This window comes from Sebastes fasciatus, chromosome 18 (assembly GCF_043250625.1).
Source record: "Sebastes fasciatus isolate fSebFas1 chromosome 18, fSebFas1.pri, whole genome shotgun sequence".
Lineage (NCBI taxonomy): Eukaryota > Metazoa > Chordata > Actinopteri > Perciformes > Sebastidae > Sebastes > Sebastes fasciatus.
In genome coordinates this window covers 19,997,791-20,025,312 of record NC_133812.1, presented here as the reverse complement: position 1 = coordinate 20,025,312, position 27,522 = coordinate 19,997,791, and the positions used below count along the sequence as shown (strand labels likewise).

At 39.6% G+C, this 27,522-nt stretch overlaps 1 protein-coding gene across 2 annotated transcripts in view; it reads right to left on the bottom strand.

The window, feature by feature from the left end:
- msraa (methionine sulfoxide reductase Aa) overlaps positions 1-25,902 on the bottom strand; it is a 32,468-nt gene extending 6,566 nt beyond the window's left edge. Inside the window, exons 1-5 of one of the 2 annotated variants that reach the window (XM_074616238.1) lie at positions 25,671-25,902; positions 9,380-9,448; positions 8,888-9,007; positions 6,699-6,803; positions 5,181-5,287 (exon numbers count right to left, since the gene is read on the bottom strand). In XM_074616238.1, the coding sequence (XP_074472339.1) occupies positions 5,181-5,287; positions 6,699-6,803; positions 8,888-9,007; positions 9,380-9,448; positions 25,671-25,806 (537 nt within the window). In that variant the 5' untranslated portion in view covers positions 25,807-25,902. Of the gene's footprint in view, positions 1-5,180; positions 5,288-6,698; positions 6,804-8,887; positions 9,008-9,379; positions 9,449-23,040; positions 23,359-25,670 lie in introns of those variants that run through there. The other variant, XM_074616239.1, reaches the window with a different exon arrangement.
- Between the last annotated feature and the right edge of the window lie 1,620 nt (positions 25,903-27,522).

Here is a 27,522-nt window from a genome sequence, read left to right as displayed (position 1 = left end):
CCCTGATACTTCAGACAGATTTTTTTTTTCTTGTCTACACTGCTGTACAACTTTTGAAGGAATATTCCAATTAAAAAAAACACGAAGAAACATAAAAATGTCAATAGAAACACTTCAGCTGCTGATATGAATGGTCAACATGTTTCAAACACTCAGTTTCTATCACCTCCCAAACTAAGAACTTCCATTGGAAGTAGCGTAAACTGTATAGTAATTTATTAGCAAAAAAGACAATAGTTTGGGACATACATAACTTAAAGATGAATGTCAGAGAAGTAAATTATGCATCAAGAGTGATTTGACAAATTTCTATCAACGTTTTGATGTGTTTTTGACACAATGGGTCGCCACTGGAATCCACTGTAACTGCTGTATATCCAATTTGACTGCAGCTGCTCTCCTACTTTCAAGCCTACAGAGGGGAGTAAAACGATTCTAGTGGACTATTCCTTTAAGATATCGAATATGAGCAGAAAATATTGGCTATATTGGGCTTTAAGCTAAAGAAATATGTGCATTGACATCAATCCAACACTACCTGTCATACCCAAAATGGCTGCATTTCCCATGAAACTGGTCTAGTGGCATCCTCAACCACCCTCCCTGCCTTTTCAGTGCGTTTGTTTGGGCAGGTCCTGCCGCTGTGTTAGCAGCCTGCTATAGATGCATAATTCACATCCATTAATTTGCATGTCAGAGAAGTAGATTCCTCATTTGAAATGCAAATACCTTGACTGCTCTGGTAAAGCAGGGAAAACGTGAGCAATACTGATAAGCACCCACGAGGCAGAGAGGCAGAGAGAGAGAGAGAGAGAGAGGAATGAAAAAAAAAAAGAAGGTGAAACTGGCATGTTAAAAGCGCTAGAGAGGGATTTCATAGACAAAGAGGAACTGAAAAGAAAGAAAAGCAGCTGTTTTGTGTTCAGAAGAAGATATACAAGTGTTCATGAAAAGAGAATGTAGCCGGAGAGAGGTGCATCAAGAGGGAAAGAGATGCCAGAACAATGAGTACACAATGCTTTAGCACCCACAGAGCGAGCACACATTATTACATAAAGCAAGCACACACACACACACACACACACACACACACACACACACACACACACGCACACAGTTACCACTTCCACCTGCCATTTTAGACGCAGTGCACACCCTAATGATGGGTAGGAGGCAAGAGAAGAAAAGGGAGGCTCCTTTCATGCTGCAGACAACCGCCAGCCGCCTGCAAGGTAATTTTCTGCAGTGCTGTTGTACTTCACACACACACACACACACACACACACATATATACACACCAAATTCCCCAATCACTGTGTGTGAACAATACAATCAAGCCAGGCAGCATAGAGAACATAGTCAATATACCCTGACACCAAATTAAGCAGACTATTCTCTCCCTCTTTATCACCACTCCTGGCCTCTCTTCTTCCATCCGTACGTCACTTTTTCACTTTGATGTTTGAAATGTGGAAGAAGAAGAAGAAGACATTATTTGACTCCGGGGGATCAGAGTAATAAAAATTCAGCAAGTGTCTGGGAGGTGTGTCCTGGGAAAATCTCTCTCAGTGCCGTGATGCATTTTACATGTTCAGTTTGTTTGGAGCAGGGAGAGAAGAAGAAGAAGCGGCGTCGGGCGGCCACCGTGGCTGCAGGGACAAAGGGAAAGAAAGCCACCTACAAAGACTTCATCAACAGGAAGGAGGACGACTCCACCCGAGATTTTTTTTTGGGAGTCATTAATATTTTAAAGATGGCGCTGTACGAATGCATGCAAAGTCAACGTACGGAGGTGGATGCTGCTTCTACTCTCAGCAGAGAGAGAGAGAGAGAAAAAAACACTAAATTATTGAAATCTTTTTTGGCACAAAGCTTTGTATAAAACATCAGATACAGAGGACTTCAGATCAAATATATAGTTATAGACATAAAAAACATAATCTGAACGAACCGTAACAGTCAGTATATGCATATGTGTGTGTGTGTGTGTGTGTGTGTGTGTGTGTGTGTGTGTGTGCACGGTAGTTTTGCAACTAAAGCGTTTTTTTTTGTGGAGGACAGATTTAAGGCCCAGATGGTTTGGCATGGAGTGTGTTTGCTGTAGGCCAACTGTTCACACACACACACATACACAGTCACACACACACACACTCACACACAGATGGGAGAGGGTGGGGGAGGCAATCTGGTGAGAGAAAAACGAGAGAGGAAACAAAACCTAGAAAGATTGATAGAGAGATGTAGTGGTTAGATGAAGGGAATCTATCTAAGACCATTATAGATAAAAGCTTCATTCATTACACCTCGCAAAAATTCAATACACGCCAAAAATAAATATTCTCAGAGCCTTTCTGCCAGCTAAAAATGGAAATATTGACTACAGGATGACTCTGTAGAACTCACTGTGTCAACACATTTAAAAGGGTTAATCCTCTGAGGAGCAGGAATGTGCTCAACAAATGTCTGTTACATTATTATATGTCTTGTGTTAAAGTGGAAATGTTGGTGTAAAGGTCTGAAAAGTGAAGCCAATGCTGAAGTGTCTTAAACTTGCATTCTTTCTAATAGCCAGCAGGGGGCGACTCCTCTGGTTGCAAAAAGAAGTCTGATTGTATAGAAGTCTATGAGAAAATGAGCCTACTTCTCACTTGATTTATTACCTCAGTAAACATTGTAAACATGAGTTCATGGTCTCAATCGCTAGTTTCAAGTCTTCTTTAATACAGCATGATGTTCATTTAGTAAATTATGGTCCCATTTAGAGTCAAATAGACCATAAAGCAGGGGATGCTTTAAGGATGTATTAATCACTTATTTTATTGTATTTAAGTTGTATAATTTTATTATATTCAAGTTAAGTACAATTTTTTTAATTTAAGTATAATTTTAAGTATAATTTTACTCTTGTTTCTTATTATTTAATTTATCACTTATTTTATTCTATCTAAATTGTATAACTTTATTCTATTTTATTACTATTGTACTAATCCCTTATTTATTGTATTTAAGTTGTATAACTTTATTCTATTTTATTATTATTTTATTAATCACTTATTTTATTTTATTTAAGTTGTATCATTTTATTCTATTTTATTGTTATTTTATTAATGTACTATGTGTTTTACTTCACACTGTTTTACTACTGTTACTGTTATTATAGCTTTTAATTTAATTTTATTACATTTTCATCATTTTATTGTCTCTTGTACATTGGTCTCAGATTATCAAATTGTTAGACTGCTGAACTGTTTTGTCTTTTCTGTTAATGTTTTCTGTTTTCATGGTCCATACTTGTCTTCTTTTCGGCTTGTCACTCATCTGTAAAGCACCTTGAACTGCACTAACCTGTAGGAAAGCTGCTATATGACTAAAGTTTGATTGATTGATTGATTGATTGATTGATTGACTGATTGATTGATTGTGGAACAAAGAAATCCATAAATCAAGGAAAATCCCAACATAAATTTGTGATATCTTGTTTTGTGCCAGTAAAGGTCTATCCTCTCGGGAACATGAATGTGCTCAGTGAATTTTTTGGCAAACTGCTCTCTGGATTCTGACATTTTTCATCTTAATGCTCACACTTATTTGGATTCTTTTCCTTCAGCATCGTGTTTGTTGTATTGCATTTTTGTTTCTCAATTACATCCTCTTTAGACATCTAATGTGACACAACACATTTCACCACAGTTCAACTCAACGCAAGAGGGACCAAAAGCACACTTGCACACGTCAGCTCCTTCTCCAGTTAATGTCCACTAAATGGGCTTTCTGGGCCCTGAAACTTCCTGCACATATAACAAGCTGCATGATATTAATTTTTACAATTATCTTAACATTAAGATACTTTTGGGGAAACGAGCTGCTGGTCTTTTGAGCCTTGGGAAATAAGAGCAAAGATACTTTGATATAAAGGGTTTTTTAAGCGAATTTTAAGCACCTTTCAGACATTCACACCTTTAAATTAATCTGAGGGGAAGTTTAACATGCCGGTCTCGTGTCTGAATAAGCACCTCGGTCACTTTAACGATAATCAAACTCTTTTATATCACTTTCAACTTGGACCAAGTCTGAATTGAATGCCGTCAGATTAACTTAATGAGGTTAAAAACCCAAATTACAACACACACAGAGGGAGAGTGACTTCATTCTCTGCTCAGGTAGACATTACTCCTCCATATCTTTACATAGACAATAGTTGTTTGCTGCTATATTAATGTTCTGGATATCGAATTTAGCACCTTTAATGTTTCCATTTTTGACATGTAGGTGTTTCCTTACTTTTCCAGTTTTGCAATATGAGCTTCTTATAAACTAATGACGAAAAAAGAATTTGCCATTGCAACGATGGAATAAACGATTGTAAGTTTATTCCATCGTTCCTGTTTGACAAATGGATATTTATTTGTTTTACTCATTGGCGGCTATAAATTAAAAGTGAGGGCGTCACTGAAGCGATTAAAATGTCCAAAATCACCCCACTTGTCTACAGAAAACTGCAATAATGCTTTCTACTGTAGTTGCAAATCCATTCAAGCGCTTGAACCAAGAAACCAGGTTTTTGCTCAACACATCAGCTCGTGTTTCCGTTATAATATCACAAATACAGTGTTTGATGTGTTCAGAACTTCAGCAGTAATAGAGGCGGAAAGAGTAAAACAAAAAGACTTTAAAAGACAAATCTAAAAGCTAAAAGAGGAAAAGGAGGCACGAACAAGGGGAGGAATAAGAGAGAGAAAAAAAGAGCCTCTAATGAAGACCAGACTACACTAGAAGAGAATAGAAAAGAATAGAATAGAGTAACCTCCTCTTCGTCAGTTTCCATGGCAACAAGCCCTGTTGGTGGGATAGTGGTGCAGAAGTCTCAGCAGGAGAGAGTTCAACAGAGGGAGTGTGTGAACATCTTTTGTGTGTGTGTGTGTGTGTGTGTGTTTGCTTTAAAAGCATTCAGATATACTGTATTATTGTAAATGTTACACGCACAGACAGAGCCATTATATTTCAGTATTCATCTGCTGACGCCAAAAGCATCTGTGTGAGTGTTTCTGAGACGGAGTGAAAGAAAGAGGGGATGGGCAGCAGAGGGGGATGCTGGGAATTGGAGTCAGAGAAAAAGGAAGAAGATGAGGACAGAAGAAAGGAGGACCATTAAAGGCTGATTGGTGAATAGATGTTTGTACCTTCTGGTATTGATCTTTGGAGGCCAACGCTTCCTCCAGCTGCTGCTTTGTGTCGACATAGATGGCTGAGCGGTATTCTGTCCCAGTATCGTTCCCCTGTCGCATCCCTGAACACACACAAATGAATATGAAGATTTGAAGATTTCAGCTGACGTGAGGAGCCTTCGTCCTCCTCAGTTCTTGGCTGAGGCAACTTCACATCGTCTGAAAACAACAGCTGACAGCATTTTCCAAAAATATAACTTGTGTGTCTTGGCAGAACTGAAAGAAAGCCTTTTTTTTTTACTGTGAACTGATCATTTCATCACGTATTCCTTTCATCATTTCAACGTCAGCTTGTCAGCCTGTCAACCACGACGTCTGGTTAGCTCAAAGGTTTCAGCCACTCGAGTGTTTCAGCTCTAGAGATGGCAACGTGTGTCAGTCAGTCTGTCAATCACACACTTTGGTCAAACGTGAAGTATTTCTGTTGCAGAGTATAAATCCTAATGACTTTGATGGCCTCCTGACTTTTGATCTTGTGCAATCGACAGGTCAAAATTTCACATTTGAGTTCATGACAGGATAGTACTGACACTAATTCTCATCAGCCTTGCTGACATGTAGCATGCTAACATGTTGTAACGTACTAAATTAACATGTTAAAGCTCGGGTAGGCAATTTATTCTAGAAGCAGTTTTGTTATATTTGTTGAAATCCTCTTTATATCCTGACAGCAGCCAATAAATCAAATGCACTGACAACAAAAAAAGAAAATAATCCAGTATCTGTGGCTGTCGCAGGACTGTAATAAACCCGTCCAATCATTTCATTTGACCTGAATACAATTATTGGACGGGCTACTCGAGTTTCAGAGACTTTGTTTCCTGCATTCTGGTGATTTTTAAAGAATGAAAATAACAAATTAGTACACTGCAACAGCATTTTTTGTTTAAGAGGCCAACTTTTAAATTTTACTTTTAATTCTCAGTAAAGAAAAATGAATAATTCATCCCTCTGGCGTGAACTCCTGGTATAAACTAGGCTAATATTCATCGGGTTTCATTCATTCATTGCTCCTGTTTGAGTATCTCTTTCTCTTAGTACTCTCCATTTTGCTCTCCGTCTCTCACTCACTGAAGGCTCTTTCAGACACAACGCAACAACGTCACCACCACGCTCTGAAACCTGTTATTTCTAATAACACCGGCTTTGCTGCGATGCTGTGATGCTGTGATGCTGTGATGTGCGGTGAGTGTAGCTCAAACCACGCCGTGGTGTCGCGTACAGCTCCCCTCTGCTGGGAAAAGACATTTGGTGTCGCTCTATTGCCGTCCGGGTGGAAACAGTAGAGCTTATGGCTTATACACGATGTACAGTGGCATGTTGAGATAACGAAAAGGAAAATAAATGGGAGAAATGCGGGAGAATTATTTGCAATCTAACATGCTAACTCAAACATGTTAAAAAGCTATTATTAGCTTATTAACATGTTAAACATTTGAAAAGTTTATCTATAAGTGCTGAGTCAAGTCGTACCTTGAGTCGGGTTGTGGCTTTCCCAGAAAACTTTGAGCAGGCTGGCGAAGCTGATCTTCTCTGGATGGAAGACGACTCTCACCACCTCGGCGTGACCTGTCCTAGCTGCAAAATACAACATCGGTGAGTTCATGAGAGACTGTTCTGTTCAACTACTGTTTCCAAGTTCAAGAGCACACTATCAGGTATTTCAAGAAGTTCTAAAAGTGCTTAGAGATAAGACAGACAGACAGACAGACAGGCAGCTGGTGTTGGTAATGAGCGTGACCCATTACGCTGCACCTCATCTTCCTCCTGTCTCTCATTCTACCTCCACTCCCATCTCTCCCTCTCTCTCTCTCTGTCTTATTACTTTTTTAATATCAGGAGTTATGGATTCCTACGGTAGATATTGGCGAACAGAGACAAAGCAGCGGTCGATATTAAATTAATGCCTCGCCAGGACAATCTCGCAGGAATAAATCCATCTCGGACAAGACGGGAAATAAAGAAGTGTCTGGAACCGGAACAGAGAGTTGTTGTCCACATAATGTACATTTAACTGTAAAATGACTTTACATTCTCATTATGTCACAACTGTGTTTGATAGTTAACCACAGAAGTCTTATCTTAAGTGTTGTATTCCTTTGACTGCAGAGGAAGATGACTTTCAGACAAGAACTGCAATTGAGAAAAATAATTTAGAGTGGGAGTGTTTTGTTTTTTTAAATCTAGTAAATACAGGTGGATTTATTTTTATTAAAAAGAAAACACATGCAAATTTAATCATCACATTACCATCACCTACACTGATCTGAGTGTAAATATTTAACCAACTGAAGATGATAAAGGTGTGAGGAGCACTTCATTTAGCCAAGTGTCGTCTTACAGTGCTTTGCCAAGATACTGTGTTGATTAGAGAAACACATCCAGCAGTTCAAACCGGGTTCAAATCCAGCTGTTGTTGTTTAGAAATAGTGAGAAGTTGTCTTCAGCAGCAGGCTAGTTTAGGATAAACTCTAACCGTTATATTAAGAGATGTAGGAATATGATGAAAAACAAATGTCTATTTCAACAATTCCCATTCAAAGGATATTCACGTGTTAGAAAGTGTACATATTATAAAATGTATGCAGTTTACAGATATATTTCTATATCCAAAGACCTACAGACTGACTTGTGAGTCTTGTGAGCAAGCATTTTATTCATCATGTTATTTTACCCGGATTTAACAAAAGAAAAGTGGTCCGCTGGATGCTTCCTGGAGGTAATGGATACGTTATTTAGGACTGCAACTAACAAGTATTTTTATTATATATATCTTTAAAATATTTGTAAATTAATCGGTTAATCATTTAGTCTATAAATATCAATCACAATTGTTATGAGAGACTCTTTAAAATCCCAAATTACTCATTTTATACGTCCACTCGTTCACTACTGCCTATATAAAAAACATGAAATAGTTTACTCAATAGTAAATTGAGATTTCTAACTAATGATTTCTTACTAATCATCCTCACTTTGCATCGTCACCGACAGCTGTTGAGTCACGCAACTCATTTTTGCATCTATAAAATTAGTTTTTTTTAGTTTTTTTTATTAGAAGAAAGTACTATTTTCATTCCGTTATGGCATTTTGGAGGTCGCTATGTAGTTAATACATTTACACAATCAAATAAAATGTCACACAGTAACTGCAGTACACTATATTGTAAATAGGGAGTGATTTTTCCTGCAGTTGATTTCAGTTAAACAATTTGATTATTGAAAATGAGTTATCTTGCTGTATATATGTGCACCAACATGCATAACGAGGACATGAACTCATTTTCTCAGCTCTATATAGATGTGACTGTTTGACAGTTATTTGTTTATGTTAAAGTTTCTAGAAGAATAAAGTTAGGAAGAAAGAGAGACAGGTGGTGATGCAGGTCTAATGGGGGATTCAGACTGTACTGGTTGGCTGGAGGAATCACTGGGAGGTCTGGACACGCATCACACAGAAACACACTCAGTCTGCTCAGAGTGGTCAGGCTTCAATAGCAGCCTTATCCATGCCCCGGTATAATAGGGCCGGGGGGAAATGATTCACTCTTCTGTTTATGTGCGTCTTGTTTTCCACAGTCTATTGACTCTCAGTAGACAACGCGCTGCCCAGTACGCTATGTGTGTGTGTGAGTGTGTGTGTATCGGTGTGCAGGAGCTACCTGTGCAGACTTCGTTGTAGGTGGGGTTAGGTGTGTATCCTCCCGCGTAGCCCACTTGGGTGGAATAAACCCCTTTTTGTTTCCAAAACTTCCTCTCCACTCCCCAGAAACAGCCCATACCTTTGAGATAAAAAGATAAAACTTTGATAAACAACAGCCTTCAACATCCAATTCAACAGACAACAAGACAGAGAAAAGGCCTGTTTGTGAGTATTTACTTAAAGTGGCAGTAGGCAGAATGTTTTTGGCATCATTGGGCATTGACCAATCACAGGTCATTTCAGAGAGAGAGCGCGTTCCTATTGGCTGTGCTGCCTGTACCAGAATGCATTTAAATCACCTGCTTTTGAGATTATGGTAGAAAAAAATATATACTGTATATTGATACTGTCTAATATGCAAAATAAACCATGAAGTAGCCATGTAGGTCATACCAGGACTAATCAAACTGTCTTCATTTCCTGGTATATTTATTGACCGGACGACACTCACCAAATACGGCCATCTCTGTCCCCTCTGGAAAAGGTGGAACAGTCTTGTTGCCGCTCACATCGTGTTTGGCTGCAAGAGAAAGAGAGACAGGATGAGATGTTATGAACAATAAAATAACAGGAAGGATGTAAATGACCAATATGAACACCTGAACTTCACTAATGAGTCCAAACTGACTGACGGGTGGAGAATGTGAGAGAGATGTCTTTTTGATTACGGTGTACTCAAACTGCCAGGGATTGCTTATCAATTTTCATAACATGACTACTTTAAGCCACATGTTATTCCTCAGTCCTGACGCTTCCTGGGTCAGAAGTAGACTGTGGTGTAGTCAGATCCTTTACAAAAATACCACGGTCTAACAATACTCCATCACAAGTAGGGATGCACCGATACCGATACTGCGTCATGTACTCGTACTCGTACTCGCAAAACGGCTCCAATACAACGGCACCGATACCACTTCACGGTAGCGTGACGTTAACCTCCCATTACCATCTTTTGGGTCCTATTGCACGCGCTCACGCCTCACCTCCCCGACGGTACGGGCGCATTAGACTCCTTGGTCCGTGTTTCAAGACGGGTCGGGTGGGTTGCCGACATCGCCGCAGACCCCTGGCGCCTTTTACGTGGGCCGAGCCCCGCCCTGGGGGCACGATATGGCTGGGGCGCACTAAGGACAGTCCGCCCCGGTGACACTTTGGCCACGGCCCCAGGAAGCATCTGCGCCCCGAGCCTTCCCAAGCCGTCCTAGAGCCGGTAGCGGCGCACCGCCTCATATGCGGGACTCCCCAGCCTGCTGTGTGTCGCTCACACCCTCCAGCTGGCTGTTAACGGGTCTTTTGGCACAGAGAAGTACTCATATCGGTACTCGGTATCGGCGAGTACCCAAATGTAGGTACTTGTACTTGTACTCGGTCTGAAAAAAGTGGTATCGGTGCATCCCTATTCACAAGTTTAGTCTTGAATTCAAAGTGTTACTTAACTAAAAGCAGAGAAGCATTATCAGCAAAATGTATTTAAAGTATCAAAAGTACTCATTATACAGAATGGCTCCTTTCACAGAGTTATTTCATCAAAGAATATCATTCTGTTTTTATCACTAACGGGTCACAATGGATGCATGAGTAGCACGTGACGGCTGCGTATCTCACGTCTATTGCGTCCACACCAGCAGCATTTTTGCTGCTGCGCTGCTGCTGACAGCTCTTTCTTTCTACATAGAGTTTTCCTTTCATAAAGGCCATTTCATTAGAAATGTTGTTTATATTTATTTTAGACAGAAAAAGGTCAAGAAGCGTGTGCTCATTTGTAATAATCCACAATTAAAAGCCTGTACTCTATTCATTTATGTAACCGTGCAAGTCACTGCATTTTATCCAACACTGTCCTGCAAATATTTCAGAATAAAAGCCTCGTGTTAATGAAGGAATTCCGTCCACAGAAAAAATGCTACAGGGTTTCTATTTTGAAACGGAAACAAGAAGTGTTGAGTTTAAAATAAATATGAACTTTTTGTCATGGTCTGTGACATATTCTACAGATATGGACATTGAAACTGTAGTAATGTTGCTGGTATGTCAATATACGGTAAAAAAAATCATTTTCACTGTCTGTTTTTGCTGTGAACCGCAAGTCAGGTTGAAAAAATAGGCGAAGAGATTCAGTTGCTGAGGCGGACTGAGCGGCTGCTCTAACATGTTAACGTGGGCGACGAAATAAAAAACAACAGGTTTTGCAACGCATATGCGCTGCTGACGCGTACTGAGTGGCCGGAACAATATTTGCCTCAGAATTGCAGTGGAGTAGACGTATAAAGTAGTAGAAAATGGAAATATACAAGTAAACTCCAAGTATGTCAAATTTGTACTTAAGTACAGTACTTGAGTAAATGTACCTAGTTACTTTCCACCACTGGAAGTAGACAGCAAGCTAAAAACAGCATGACAGCTGCTCAGGATCTAATTTGTGAAGTGCTCCCACACCACTACAACATGATTTCCAAACAGCTCGCCATGTGTACAATACATATTTTAAATGGAAAAAATACATATTTCATAAGACTCCACCACCAAAACACAAAAAAATACAGTGCTGAATTCACCTAAGAGACACACACACACACACACACACACACACACACACACACACACACACACAGTGACCCACTTAAACAGCAGCAAGCAGCTCTGCATAACTCCATAACAGCTGCATTCACTCTAATCAACACAGAGCCAGAGGTGCACCAGGACCCATTTGAGGCCACCCAGCCACCTGGCTGAGCTAACACGCATTAGCTTTAGCATGCCGGAGGCTGTGTGTGTGTGTGTGTGTGTGTGTGTGTGTGTGTGTGTGTGTGTGTGTGTGTGTGTGTGTGTGTGTGTGTGTGTGTGTACAGATGGCTTGCTGTACGATGCTGTGGGGGAGGGAGATGGATTAAAATAAATGGGATGGGGTAGAATGAGAATGAACCCAACATCTGGATCCCCCCTCCTTACACCCTCCCCCTTCTCTACACACACACACACACACACACACACACACACGTTCTTCATGCATGGAAGCATAATTGTTGTGTGGAGCAGCATGCCTATAGACAAAAGCAGCCAGATGGATACTGCCAACCAATCAGCCTCCAAACACACACACACACACACGCACACACACACACGCACACACACACACACACCATCAGAGCCTGATTGGTGAGGCTTCGTCTTGTCAATCAGTATAGATTCTGCATCCTCTGTTCACTGATCATTTAAACTTGGTACACACACACACACACACACATCCTCTGAAGTCATCCTTGTTTGTCTGATTACAGCAGAAAGCTTTCATCCAGTCAGTCCGACTGTCTGACAGACTGACAGACATCTTCAGAGAGAGACACGTTCTCATCTTCCTCTATATTCTGAAGGAGGAAGGTTTTGGAGCGCTGCAGCCATTTTCCATCTTGATGGGTTGAGTGTCCTCACATCCAGTCCCTTTACAGTCCTTACTGTTAATTTAGCTTCCCATCATTCCTGTTGTTAGTACCATCAGGTTGGAAACAACATTTAATGTGGATCCACATAAAAAATGCTACTGAGTCATCCCATCAATTTGCATTAATTGTGATTAATCACACATTTTTTATCTGTTAAATGTACCTTAAAGGGAGATTTGATCATAACATGGCAAACTGCAGCCCAACAGGCAACAACAGCTGTCAGTGTGTCAGTGTGCTGACTTCACTATGACTTGCCCCATTTTGATTTCAAAATGAACATTTAAGATCCTGCTACTTGGTACAGATCCTCTTCCTCCTCTCACATTATCTTCTGTGTGCGTTAGTAATGGCTGCCTTCAGGGACCAGCGAAGGCATGTTCATTACTGGCCCCACACACACACACACACGCATGTACACACGCACACACACAAACACACACTGGGAGATAAACAATTTAAATGTAAATGTCAGTGGGGAAAGACAATAAGTCCAGACAGAATACTAATGAGTCTAACAGCTCTGTGTGTGTGTGTGTGTGTGTGTGTGTGTGTGTGTGTGTGTGTGTGTGTGTGTGTGTGTGTACACATGGGTGCACGGAGAGCATGATTAAAAATAAAACAAGAGCTGAAGGCAGAAGATGCAGATCAGCTGTCTGTCGCCTATTTCCTACTCTACCTCTAAACGCACACACGCTCTGAAATGTACACAGTTTTCGCTTTTAAGCACGCCTTTCTTGATTTCCGCGTGTCATTTATACGACATGTATCCTGCACTGACTGCAATGTAAACACATCTGCGTATAAATGCCACGGTAAGAGTTAGTGACGTCTTATAAAAAGCAAGAAAGACCATTTATGGCCAGTGGGCAACCTCCGGTTCTGAGAAGTGAAGTTAATGCTGAAGTGCCTTAAACTTGCATTCTTTCTAATAACCAGCAGGGGGCGACTCCTCTGGTTGCAAAAAGAAGTCTGATAGTATAGAAATCTATGAGAAAATGACCCTACTTCTCACTTGATTCGAAATCAGGCACACACTGCCATTTGTGCTGTTTTTCTGCCAGCATTTTCACAATGCCTGTGCAGGATTTGTGGGTTTGACTTGCTGACCTGGTGCTGCATGCAGAAAACAACTGTAATCTTATTTGTGGCTGGTATATAAATCTCATGGGCTTTTTAAATCTAACATGCGAACACATTAATATGCACGACAAGGCGCCTCTAACGACATTAAGCACTGTGTAATTTTGTAAAGGTGCCACATTTGACTGCAAAGACAAATGGAGGAAACGTTAATTTTACACCTTACACATGATTAAAGGTAATTGGCAAAAAACAGTTTAACACACATACAGTATATATGCGTTCTTTCCCAGAGTTAAATGAGAAGATCGATATCTCTCTCTCATCAGGGAGTGGAAGGCCACATAGGTGTTTTCAGTTAATCGGGCTGATCAGACCTCTGCTCATGCTGTGATGTGTGGATATATAATAAACTAATTGATTGACATCTTCCTGAGTCTCCAGTTAGCTTGGTTGCACCTGTTAGGGCGGGACAAATTACACTTTTATCATTCTTATCTGTAGATGAAGATTTGTGACCTCATAAATTCCCCTCAAAGCTCCAACCTCCTACTGAAAACACCTTCTTGGATGTACAGAGGCTTTAAGGATGGAGCTAGATTAGCTTAGCTTAGCTTAGCATAAAGACTGGAAGCAGAGGCAAACAACTAGCCTGGCTCTGTAAAAACTTCTAAAATCAACCTTATCACTGATTAACACTCTGTATAGGGCTGTCGGTATAACCGCAATAATGCAATACCACGCTATTGACAAGCCAACCGCAGGGGATGGCAAAGCAACCGCCACTAACCGCTATGTTGAAGTTTTTTCTCTTCTGATATCTGCAATGAGAGCGCTGCTTATTAACACTTTGGTACAAACGCCATCAGCGTGATGAGGCGCTGATTGTCTATTCTGTGTTGAGCGCGTTTTTCTGGTCTCCGAGAGTTACAAAATGTTCAACTTAGGGTAAAACGCTGCGCTCGTCAGTGTCACTATTTTACCCAACCATCCAATCACAATGGAAGAGGGGCCGGACAAATACCACAAAGACAATCAATCGTCACATCGTACATGTTGGCTACAAGTGGCGTTAAAGCAGCAGTGGGTAGAACTGGAGCAGATATGATTTAAAAAGTTATTTTAAAATGTACGGATTATTCTTTAGTACCCTGACCGATATCACTACTGACATTCCTGTATCATTACGTTGTGACGTCTGCTGTGTTAGCCATGTGTTTACGACGTGCTTATTTGCATATAGAGCAGGGAAGTGAGATCAGATCACAAGTGGTCACTCAAGACGCACGTGGAGACTCATTCTAATACCAGGTGTGAACAGACGTACTTAAAGCTGTCCACTTGTGATCGGATCACCCAAGACGCATGTCTGGTCCAGGTCTGTACAGGGCCTAACATTCATCTCTCCGCTCTCCCTGATGCAGATTCGTCTCACATTAGACCAGAGCAGCAACTAGTGAAGAAAGTAAATAAGCTATAGAATAAAAAAAGTCTAAAAATAACCACACAGGCCTAAGACGAGGGATAAATAATTTCCCAAACATGAGAAAGAAAGAGATAGAAAATGAATACCTTTTGAAAAACATTCATTAATATTCTCCAGTTATCTCGTCCTTCACACATTCTGTATATACCGAGGCATTTTTCTGGAAAGTAATTATTCCGTGTGGCACTCCTTTGAAATGCCTGTTCTCGTGGTCGCCTTTATCTCACTGGGAATGATAACAACGCTTCTTGTTGATTAATTGAATTCATATTCTTGTGTGAGGTCGGATGCAAACAGTATGTGCGTGTGTGTGTGTGTGAGAGACTCAAGACTGTGTGAGTTTCTTGTATTTTCACAGCATTGCTTAACGTTGCATTGGCACAAAAATATGGAGGATGTAGAAATACACAAATATCTTGTTTCTCACACTTTAAAAAAAGGTTTAAAAGTGCAGGTTGTTTCCATGCATGAGCACGATGATGTTTAATCCAACTACTGTATATAAAAAGCCAGTTTCTGACTGGTTTGCACTGGCAACTAATTTTCTTTTATTTAGCGGTAAAGAGCAGTGAACAAGGTTAGAAAAGCACTTCAGGACACTTCACATCAAACAGCTAGCCTCTTCATTCTAGGTACATGTGTGTGTGTGTGTGTGTGAGCAGCCAGCCTGCCTTCCAGTCTCCACTACAGCTCCCAAAACCCTGTCACAATAATAAGCCTGATCACAGAGCAGGCCTATATCCATGGTGACATCTGTGACACACACACACACACACACACACACACACACACACACACACACACACACACACACACACACACACACACACACACACACACACACACACACACACACACACACACACACACACAAACACACACACACACACACACACACACTCACACACACTCACACACACTCACACACACACTCACACACTCACACACACTCACACACTCACACACTCACACACTCACACACTCACACACTCACACACTCCATTAGTGCTGCTCTATTTCAGCTCGGTACATGCGTGTGAAGGCAGGCAGGGCTGCTCCAGAATCAGCACGTCCTTCATCACTTTTTAATTGTCTGTAGTGAAACCACAGATAAAATATTCAAGATAAGAGTAGAACATATACAGGTCGGCATTGAATTTATTGTTGTATAATGACTACATATCCTTACAAGGATTTCAATTCCATGAACTCGCATCCTAAAGATTTACATCAGCGTATGAACGGCGGATAAAACATTCTGCGGAGAAAGTTTTGCCAATTCCAAGATAAAGCAGAAGACAAAGTACGTTTACGTCATCCTGCACACAGAGCTGACTGTGATGCTGAGTCAGGCTCCTGCGTCACAGTCGACTTACTTTACTTCTCTAACAGAGTGCTGCAGGGATGACGTCTTTTTGTAGGCCAACCGGGAATTTGAGAATCGCCCCGGTTCCCTCGACATGGCCATTTTCAAAAGGGCTCCCTTGACCTCTGACCTCAAGATATGTGAATGAAAATGGGTTTTATGGGTAGCCATGAATCTCCCCTTTACAGACATACCCACTTTATGATAATCACATGCAGTTTGGGGCAAGTCATAGTCGAGTCAGCGCACTGACACACTGACAGCTGTTGTTGTCATGTTATGATTTGATCATATTGTTTATGCTAAATGCAGTACCTGTGAGGGTTTCTGGACAATATTTGTGATTTTTTTGTGTTGTTAATTGATTTCCACTAATATATACGTACATACATTTGCATAAAGCACCATATTTGCCCTCTCCCATGTTGATAGGAGTATTAAATACTTGACAAATCTCCCTTTAAGGTACATTTTGAACAGATTAAAAAATTTGCGATTAATCACGATTAACTACGGACAATCACGAGATTTATCGTGATTAAACATTTTAAATCGATTGACAGCCCTACTATAAATGTATCTTCACAATCAATATCATAAGTGAATATCAGGACAGTGATTTTCTACCTCTGCTATACCCGTTTCTCTCTGCTGGAAATTAAAGGCCAAGAGATCCAGACGTGGGGGCCTCACAACGCTGCCCCCGAGCCTGGAGAGGAGCTACAACCTGGCCTGGACGTCCAGGACTCCCCCTTTCTTCTCCTCCCCCTGGAGCTCCAGACCTGACAGTGATAAATGAAACACTGCAGCTAATGTCTGGCTAGGGGATATTGAAGGGTCTATACACACACACACACACACACACACACAGAAAAGATTGCCTCAACTGCACTGCAATTAAATCTACAAAGTAACCTCCCCCACCCTCTCCTCCTCTTCTTCCTCCTCCTCCTCCTCCTCCTCCTGTGTCTCTCTCTCTGATTGCCTGGTTTCTTCATCTTCCTCCTGCTGCCCCTTTTTCTTATCAGCCTCCCTTTACATCTCCCTCCTCCACCCATCTCTCTCTCTCTCTCTCTCTTTCTATTTATTTCTCCCCGCTACAGTGTTTCCCCCCTCCCTCTATATCTGAGCCTCTCAATCAGCCACTCTGATTGCCATCATCGTTTTTATTACTGCCCATCATTACAACCATCAGTGTTATCCTTATTGTTCTGCTGCTGACAGCCCTCTGAGCTCGTCTCACAACACACAGCACATCTCAAGGAAGAATATTTTGAAGGTTTTTATGTTGGAAAAACAAACTGATTCACGGGATTCAATGGGCTTTAGACACAATAGCCAAGGTTGTTGTTAAGGAGATGCTTCCCCTTGTATGTAAATGCGGTAGAAACACTAAACTAAAATGATGAAGGTTGTGCATACTTCCTGAGTTTCCTCCAGGAAGTAGTTTAGCAGCATTAAACAAACATTAAAATACAAGTTTATCCATGCAACTATTTAACTTCACCTCAATGCTTCGTGTAAAACACGTGTACACAGTGTCCTTTCTCTATTTGGGTCGAGTCTGACCGTCCTTGGGTCTCTTTTTTAAAAATCAATTACATCATGTTTGGTTAGGTTTTCCACGAGTTCATTCTAGATCACATACCAAATCTTGGCCCCTTTAACCCTTAAAAACGCAGGAGATCATTGTTTGCATGATCCTGTTTAAATCAACCTAATATAAAAAACATAATAGCTAGAGTATTCATTCTTTTTGCAGCGGAATGCTAAGGATTCTGTCTCTCACGTCTTTACGTTGTACGCTCGTGATGACGTCACTATGTTACGCGCGGTACAAACAGTGCTCGAAGTGGGCCGTCATCCCTGGAGCACTCTATTCCCCAGTGAAACAGAATATTTGAGCGGTCTACAATTACAAGAGGGATTTAAATGAAATTATTTGCATTTGATTGGATGGATAAAAAGTGGGCGGGCTTAGAATGTAGCGTGATACGGAGCTACGGACGACTGTGGCTCAACACACAGCTTCTGTGTTGCTAAAAGTCGCAGTAGTGACTTCAGGAAACAAACCAAAAGACGCTGAGAGGCCGAGGTCGGGCCTGGTTCGCTTTGTCCGACGCTCTGCCGAAATGATTCACTGAAATTCAGCAGTATGTTGAATAAAATCTTATTTAATGAAAAGGATCAACTTATTATAACACGCACAAAACTATAATCAGGATAATCAACAGCGAGCAAAAGAAAGTGGCAGGCAACAAAAAAGACGACAACCAATACAACAAAAACAAATACAATAATAAAGGACAATATCACAAACACTAACCAACACCAACACCAAATATATAAACCATCACAAACCTTATTATCGTTACTAAACAATAAAAAGTCACTCCTTTCTGAATTCGTTCATGGCTCCTACAGTTGCAGATTGATTGATTGATGTCATGATATTATTGGTTGAAATCGGTTGGTAACTTAGGTAAGCACACGTCATACGAGCAGAAAAGATGATTGGATTTTTAAATAAAAATATGAAGAAATAGATTTTTTGTAAGTTCATTTGCATATATTGTTTAATAGGTGCACACATCTGTACGTTAAATTAATTCTAATTCATTATTAAAAAGTGCACTAATTAAACATAGTCTATAATTTCCCTTTAATTAGAACCAAATGACATGGTGCTTTGCAGGAAACCTGGGAAATTATTCAATAAAAGTGTCACCACAGCTCCTCTTTTCCCCCTGAAGATTAATGCTTGCGAATGTGAAGCGGCTGCTGGAAGACATTGTGTGAAACCCTGCATATGGGGTCTCTATTTTTCTGGTCACATGAGTGCACATACCATAATAATAATAATAATATTGAATTATCTCCTGCACTATACGACACCTTCTTCAGCGAATCAGAAAAGGTTTGTTTCCTGTTTTGTTCTCCTTTTCGTCATCTTCTCCGAACCATTGAAAGACTTGATTACCAGCTACGTGTGTACTTAGAGTGTGTGTGTGTGTGTGTGTGTGTGAGATCGATCCCTCAGAGCCATTAGTAGTGAGCCAGTATGTGTGTGTGTGTGTGTGTGTGTGTGTGTGGGGGAGGGGGGGGGGGGGGTCGGACGGTGGGTCGCAGGAAATAGTACTTAATGCACTTTGCACTGAAAAGACTGATTGAACCCTTTCAGACATGGGAATTGCTGTTTACATCTACAGAATATATATTTAAGTAATGTCTTCTTGCATTCACACATAGGCTAAATGTACTACACAATGCTCACGAGGTACACAGGGTTAGTTATACTTAATGAATGGAGGGATATGTTGTTTACTGCAACATGTATACAAGCTTTTATTAACACCAATACATTTATGATAATGTTGAGAAGGCTGCTCTTCAGTTAGTTTCAGGTGATTATACACTAATGAAAACATAGTTATTAATATTATATTCCATTTCTGCCAATAGATCCCTCGAAATATTACACACTGTTCCTTTAAGTAACAGGAGTATTTTCAGACGATGGTATTTCTACTTTTACCACCCACTGCTACCAAGCATTATCTTGTGTTTTTGGCGATCGAATCAGGTAAAACAATATTAATTTCTGAGTGACAACACCGTTAACCTCTCAGCCTCAGTCTCTGTCTTGTTTCTCTTCCCCTCCATCTTTTCTTCTCCACCTCTCTTCCTCTCTCTATGGGTCTCCCTCATCTGTTATGTCTCTCACATTCTCCCCCCTTAAACGCCCGTCAAGGTTATCATCAGGCCGCCTGCTGATGGAATCGCACACACTTTCGTTCACTTGGTATCCCTCTGTGTTGTCGTGGTAACGGCTGTGACAACGGGTGAGATGGATTGAGGAGCGCCTGAACCTGATAACGCCGCACAGTCGCTTAACGTGTACAAGAGATGTGATGGACGGACTGATACGGGTTTACAACACCGGCTTCACCTGGATTCAACCTACATCATCTCCTGAGTATCTGATGAACTACATCAGGACATTCCACCCGTATCAGAGTGGTGGAGGTGAAGTATTCAGATAATTTACTTAAGTAAAAGTACTAATACCGTACTGTAAAAACACACCGTTACAAGTAAAGTCCTGCAGTGAAAATGTACTTACAGTATGAACCCTAACTCTAAAAGTAAAAGTACTCAATGCAGAAAAATGTCCCCTGTGACTGTTTACTACTGTTATATATTCTATCAATAGATTATTACTCATGCATTGATGTTAAAGCAGGATTTTATTGTTGTAGCTGGTCAGTCTGTTCTCATACACTGTCCGTAGCTATACCTACAAAAAGTAATAGACTGTAATTTGTATATTTCACACAAAATCAATTCGTAATCGTGAACTAGGAAGTATAAAGAGCGACAAAACGCCGCATTGGGAGGTCGGGTTGGATGGGTGGGTAAAAAAACACCAGACTTTCACCCAGCAGACCGCTGTTCATATCCCGTGTGGAACCAAAAGTCAACTTATTTGTCACGTAACATCCGTACTTAAGTTACACCACCTCCGTAGTTATTTTAACCCAAACCACGATCTTATCCTAAACCTAGGAAAAGATTTTTCCTAAAGCAAGTTTTGTTGCGTAACCTTCCTGTGAAGACGGAAGTTTATTTTGAAAAGACTTTCTTTCATTTCACTACTAGACCATCTATTGTTCAAAGTTCACTGCTACTTTTTTTCTGCTGCTTCTCAGGTGCAAAAACAAAACAGAGAAATGAGTATGTCCACTTGAAAACACAAATACAGTTATTTTATCTTTGCCAGCTAAAGCTAAGTGAACTAACTGTTAGTTGGAAAACAGCTGGCTAAAGAGTGTTTGGCTTCAACTGAGCTGCTGCGTTCAGCGTGAGGTGACAAGAAAACAACATTTCTAAATAAACTTGATATCTTGCAATCACAGCCTTATTAGCATAATATCATTCCTGATATTTATGTCAAATATTCCCAGTTAAAAATTACACGTTCCACAACAGCAAGCTGCAATAATAATGATTTACACCCACAAGTACACCTGCTAATTAAAAGACCAGCTGCTGGAGTGTCAGAACACATCTGCATTCAGCTGTGATGAGGATGACATTAACTTCTTCATTAGGCTTGTGTTTTCACGTTTCTCCATCTGTGTATGATTGTTTGGAGGGGGAGAGGGGGTTTACTAAAATGTCAATTAGGGGTATTATTAATGTCCAGGTAACATCAGAATACTAGTAACACGTATTAGGTTTTTAAATGGATTTTAAACACCTCAATTCGATATAATTAACCTCTGAAAAATTGGTAAATTCCAGGCTCCATTAGATCAGACTGAATACCACTTTTGATACCAATCAGCTTGATTTAGCAACAAAAACATAGCAATTATTATATTATTTGTGCAGTTATTACTCAATTAGAGGCGTGCAAATGGATATCTACTCTTTATCTGTATTAATTCAAACACAACCTGCTTTGTATTTAAACTCTGTTTTGTGTTTCATTACTGAATCTTCTAAAAGAAACAGCACCAACAGCCACGTGTTTGCAGGTCATTGGTGTTAAAGCTCAGACAGTTTGGGAATATGAAGGAAACGATTAGAAGATTAATTGAATATTCAGTCAAATTTGTCATATCCTTTGTCAGAATATGTTTGGGTTTTGGACTGTTGGTTGGATAAAACAAGCAAATAGAAGAAAGCACCTTGGAGCTTGTGATGGATATTTTTCACTTTCTTAATGTTGTAGACAAAATTATTAATTGGTTAATTAAAAATATAATCCGCAAGTTGTAATTTATTATAATTTGTATTTTTTTATTTTATAATTTTTATTTATTTATTTATATTTTTCTATTTTATTTTGTTATTTTGTTATTTATTAATTTATTTATTTTTTTATCCTAATTTTTATTTTATAATTTTAGTATAGTACAGTATATTACTACAGCTTTTTTTTATTGTTGATGCACGGAGCAGCCAATTTTGATTTTGAGGTCGGAGTTGTTGACGGTCTTCCGACTTTCAAAGTCGGAAATCTGATTTCAGGGGGCGTTCCAGTTGAAAATTCCAACTTCCCAGATCAAATGGAAAACAGCATTAGTAAATTATGGTCCCATTTAGAGTCAAATAGACCATAAAGCAGGGGATGCTTTAGGGCGTGGCTACCTTGTGATTGACAGGTCTCTACCACGGTGTTATCCAGTCTGGGAGTTGTCCGTGTTTTTGTCTTAGAACTTTAACCCTTTCACAGTGTGTTTTCAGTTCATGAAAGTTACCACCTAAAAATGTCTTATTCAGCGTTCGGTTGTACTTAGCTCCGCCCTCTCGTGTGTCACCTCTGGTTGCAAAATACCAAGATGGCGACGGCCAGAATGCTGAACTCAAGGCTTCAAAAAAGCAGTCCACAAACCAATGGGTGACATCACAGTGACTACGTCCACTTCTTATATACAGCCTACGGTATCATCCTGTTTGCACAGTTCTGAATCTAAAACGCTCCGATTCAATATCAGCTAAAGATATTCAAGAAGTCAAACAATATGGAAACAGCTGCTTTGGTCTTTAGTTAAAGGCTTCTGGCCCGACTTGGCCTGCTTCATATCCTCTGGGTCAGTTTCCAGAAAAAAAACAATTCATCACACTCTGCGTTTTAACTTGCATATTAAATTGACATGAAACCATTTTCCCGAAATATAATAATCCAATTGATTTGGTCAAAGACGTCCAACAAGCATTCATACACAAACCTCTTGCTTGGCTGGGTTGGCCTTCCTCTGGCTGCTGGTTGACTCTTTGAGGTCAAACATCCGTTCTTGTCCGGTTCAGAGACGTTGTTTGGTTCTTCAAAAAAATACTTTGTTGGCTTTAAAATTTACGGGTCGACTTATCGGATTTTGTGGTCACGCTACACTTTGTCTCCGAAAACCCGGTCGGGTCCGATAGCTCCAATATCGTTCAAAAAGAGAAAATCGCTTGTTTTGTTGTTTGGTTTCCATAGCCCTTTCAGAAGCTGAGTTTTCAGTCGTTTGAAAGTACTTTTTCTCTCTCGTCTTTTCGGGAGCCGAGGCAGAGTTTGTCCCCATCCACCACCACCACCACCTCCACCACCACCACCACGCCTGGACATTTCTTGATTTCCTCTGGCGCTGCAGCCCTGAGCCAGACAGACAAAGGAGGGGAAGCCCTGCCAAGTCTCTCCACTGCAGGCATGGCTTTTCCTTTCCTCTCTGCTCCCTCGCTCTTTCTTCGTCTCTCTCGATTGTGGCAGCGTTCCCGAGAAGCTTTGGCGACGCTCCAGCATGTCTGCCACTCCGTCTGAACCTTTCCATCCATCCATCCATCCCAATCGTCCTTTTTTCGCGGTGGACCCCCGCCCTCCTAACCCACATCCTCCTTCCCCCCGTCCAACCCCCTCCAGTCTGAAAAATACTGAACACACTTTGGGTAGATCAATCCAAACTAAATTTAAAAGACTCAAACATTTGACTCTGCACTCCTCCCATCTTCCCACTTCTCTCCCAAATAACAGCAAGTCAATATCTTCTCCAGGCAACCTTTACACTTCCTACTTATTACTGTCATCTTTTCTCTTTTTAATGTTAGAGGGTGGTGAGTGAGTGTGTGTGTCTTGTGTCTTTTGTTCAGTGCCAGTGCAGATCTATTCATCATGTGCCAAGACTCAGCGCCCTCACTTGTAGTGAAGAGGGGGCAGTTTGGTGCCAACTGCCCCCGACTGCCAACTTGGTGCTGCTGCCGGTCTGTTTACATAAAAAAACTCCTTATCTCACACATACACACACTTTTCTTTAAGCCATTTACACGTTAGAGTGACAATTATGGTTTAAAATAATTAAATAAATCAATATATGTATGGATTGTTAAAAGCCAATACTGATATTTATTAGTTGAAGCTGATATTTAATGCTTAGTATCGAATGTCGTCTTCTGTCTGTCTCTATCTCCTCTGTTTCAGTGCCCGGGACAGTGCCGCTGACACATTACTGTACACACACATACGCACTTCTACACACGTCAAACAGCGATATCCGTCTGAGGATAACTAATAATAATTAATGTTGACTATGAATAATGAATAATGTGGGTATTATTACTTATTTCATGGGCTATTTGGGGATTTATACATTATTATTACATACTTATATAAAAAAAAGAATAAAAGTAAAGCATTTAAATACTGATTTGGAGGTCGATTACCATGGCAACGGTCAAAGCTTCGAAGCTTCGCCCTACATGTTACTTTGCAGATTCAGATTAACGCAAAATATAATCAACTAATAAATTATAATATATTATTATAGCCTAGATTAAGCTACCCAACCAGTATATAAAGTAAAATTAGCTCCACTTTTACCAGCTGCAACATTAAAGTGAAGAACACTATAATAATAAAATATATATTTTGAATGCAGGACTTTTACTTGTAACAAAGTATTTCTACATTGTAATGCTGTAGTATTGCTACGTTTACTTAAAGGTCCCATACTGTAAAAAGTGAGATTTTCAGGTCTTTTATCTTATAAAGCAGGTTTAAGTGCTTTATAAATACTGTTAAACTATCAAAACGCTACAAAAACACACAGCCCGTATTCAGTAAATACGTAAATTGCGCATTCGAAACGCGCGGTTAGGATTCTGACAGGAAGTAAACATGGACCCAAACTGTTACACCCAAACTGTTACCTAGCAAGGCAATTCCGTTGCAATTCCATTGAAATGCACTAAAACGGAGCGTTTCAGACAGAGAGTGAATACAGGTATATTCAGGCAGACCGTATAAGGAAAATAAAGTGTTTTTTTAACATTACAGCATGTAAACATTTTCTAATAGAAACACAAAATACAAGTATGAACCTGGAAATGAGCACGATATGGGACCTTTAAGTTAAAGATCTAGTACTTCTTCCAGCACTGATACTGTAGAAGCTGCATAGATAGTGGATGAGCAAAAGAGTAAATATACAGTAAAAAAATAAATGTTGTATTCTTACAAGTATGCACATTGCACTACCATATATCATGTTTAATTATCATATATATACACACACCTTAACAAGGTCAATATTCATTCATGCAGTGTACCAAGAAGCAAACTGACCTACTGCGCATGCGCAGTAGCAGCTGCAGGTGCTAACAGCTAAATGTACAGATAAGTCTACTTTAACTTAACTAATTACATCTTTATAACGGATTTAGTTCACAATATATACGGAAGACAACTCCACAAACGTTACCCAGAGATAACAACAGAGGGAGAACAACAAATAAACGTTTTGTTTCGCTATATGTATCGTTAACATATCATAAAAGTTATGTGAGTTATGCTAAAGAAGAAGCTAACATGCTACAGCCAGCTTACCGGAGACTTTGAGTCCGGTCGTCCGGCCGGGAAGCGCTGTTTCTGGGGTCGGCATCTGGGCTTTAGAGCCCATCTCTCCCATCCCTCTGTTGACCAAATGACGCCAAACCAGACGGAGCCTGGAAGAGTAGACCATTGATCTATAACAGCTGCACTTCCTGCTCCACACTAGCTCAGTTAGCTCAGCTACATAACAGTGATGTTATCTAACGTCAACACACAGGCTTGTGTAATGTAAAGGTACCCACGTGTTTACTCAACATTGACCTTAAACTATTCAACTATTGCTATATCTACTATTTAATGTGCGCCGAATTCACCATATGACCTGGTTATATCTTCAGTTAGTTGATTAATACACTTTAAAACATGTGAACCGTCATTAATAACTAATATAACATTAAATTGTTAGAATTCTGAATGGAGTTTGGTTATTGTTGTGCTGCAAAAATAATTCCACTCCACTCTGAGCTGTTATCTGTTATCATTTACAGACTTAGCAAGAGTTTTAGAAAGATTTTATATAAAAATCACAATTAAATGACAACTGCTATTTAAAAAAAAAAAAAAAATGTACCCATAATGTTGGGTTCAAGTGAATTTCTGCACAAATAATGAGAGAGATTCTCAACTTCTTACTCCTTTTCTTCTTCTTTCAACTATTTAATTGGCATCACATGTGAGCCGAATTCACCAGATGACCTGGTTATTTCTTGATTTAGTTGATTAATACACTTTGAACAAGTTGCACTGTCACCAATAAGTAATATAACACTAAATTGTAAAAATTCTGAATGGAGTTTGGTTATTGTTGTAAAACCATTCCAACAGTTGTGCTGCAAAATAATAATACCGGAGACAGGTGTCCTTCACTCCACTCTGAGCTGTTGTTATCATTTACAGATTTAGCATGAGTTTTAGAAAGATTTTTGTACAAAATTACAATTAAATTACAACTGCTATTTTTTTATTTTAATGTTGGGTTCAAGTGCTGGTGAGATAGTCTGGTATTCAAATTATTTGTATTAATAAAAACACATGTTAATTTTGGACACAAGGTATTAAAAAATCTTAAAAAGTAAAAAAATAAAAATAAAATGTGTATTAAATTTTACCAAAGTATCAAAGATAGTTTGGCCTACATTCATTATCACAATAATTTATTTATAATAAGTTTGAGGCACTCACTTTTGACCTATGTAAATAGCCTTTAGTCTTATTATTTTAACTTAATTAGGCTCATAATCAAGCATAACTTTATTAATACAGACTATTGTACAATGGTGCAAAGTGGTGTGAACTGTACACACACAGCAACATAGATAAGAATCGATGGAAAAAACCCAGAGCTTTACACAGTCATGTCCTAACTTGTGATTATGCCATCATGTTTGATGCAATCAACACCACATTCCTGCTGTTTCCTTCTTCCTTGTTGTGGCGATGTTTCCTGTTAGTAACTACACATCCTTCTAGATATTAACCATTCTTATTATCTTCTATTATTGTATTAGCTTAACATGCTTATTCACAGTATTTAAATCAGCAATGTAGATGTAAATGTATAGCAGAAATGGGCTTTAATCAGGGGATGTATATGCGTCAGTGTTTCTATTTAAAACTGTTGTACAGATATTAAAACCAAAACATCACATAATATTAAATGAAACCGAAACATCTTATGGTAGAACATTGTAGTAATACAGTACATAAATATAGCTGGATATCGCATCTCAGTAAAATATGCTGAGTAGAATTATATGACACTTATATGCATAGACTGTTGATAATATATACAAACAGCATATCACCCATAAATTTGCTATACAGTATATATTTTATTTTATTTTAT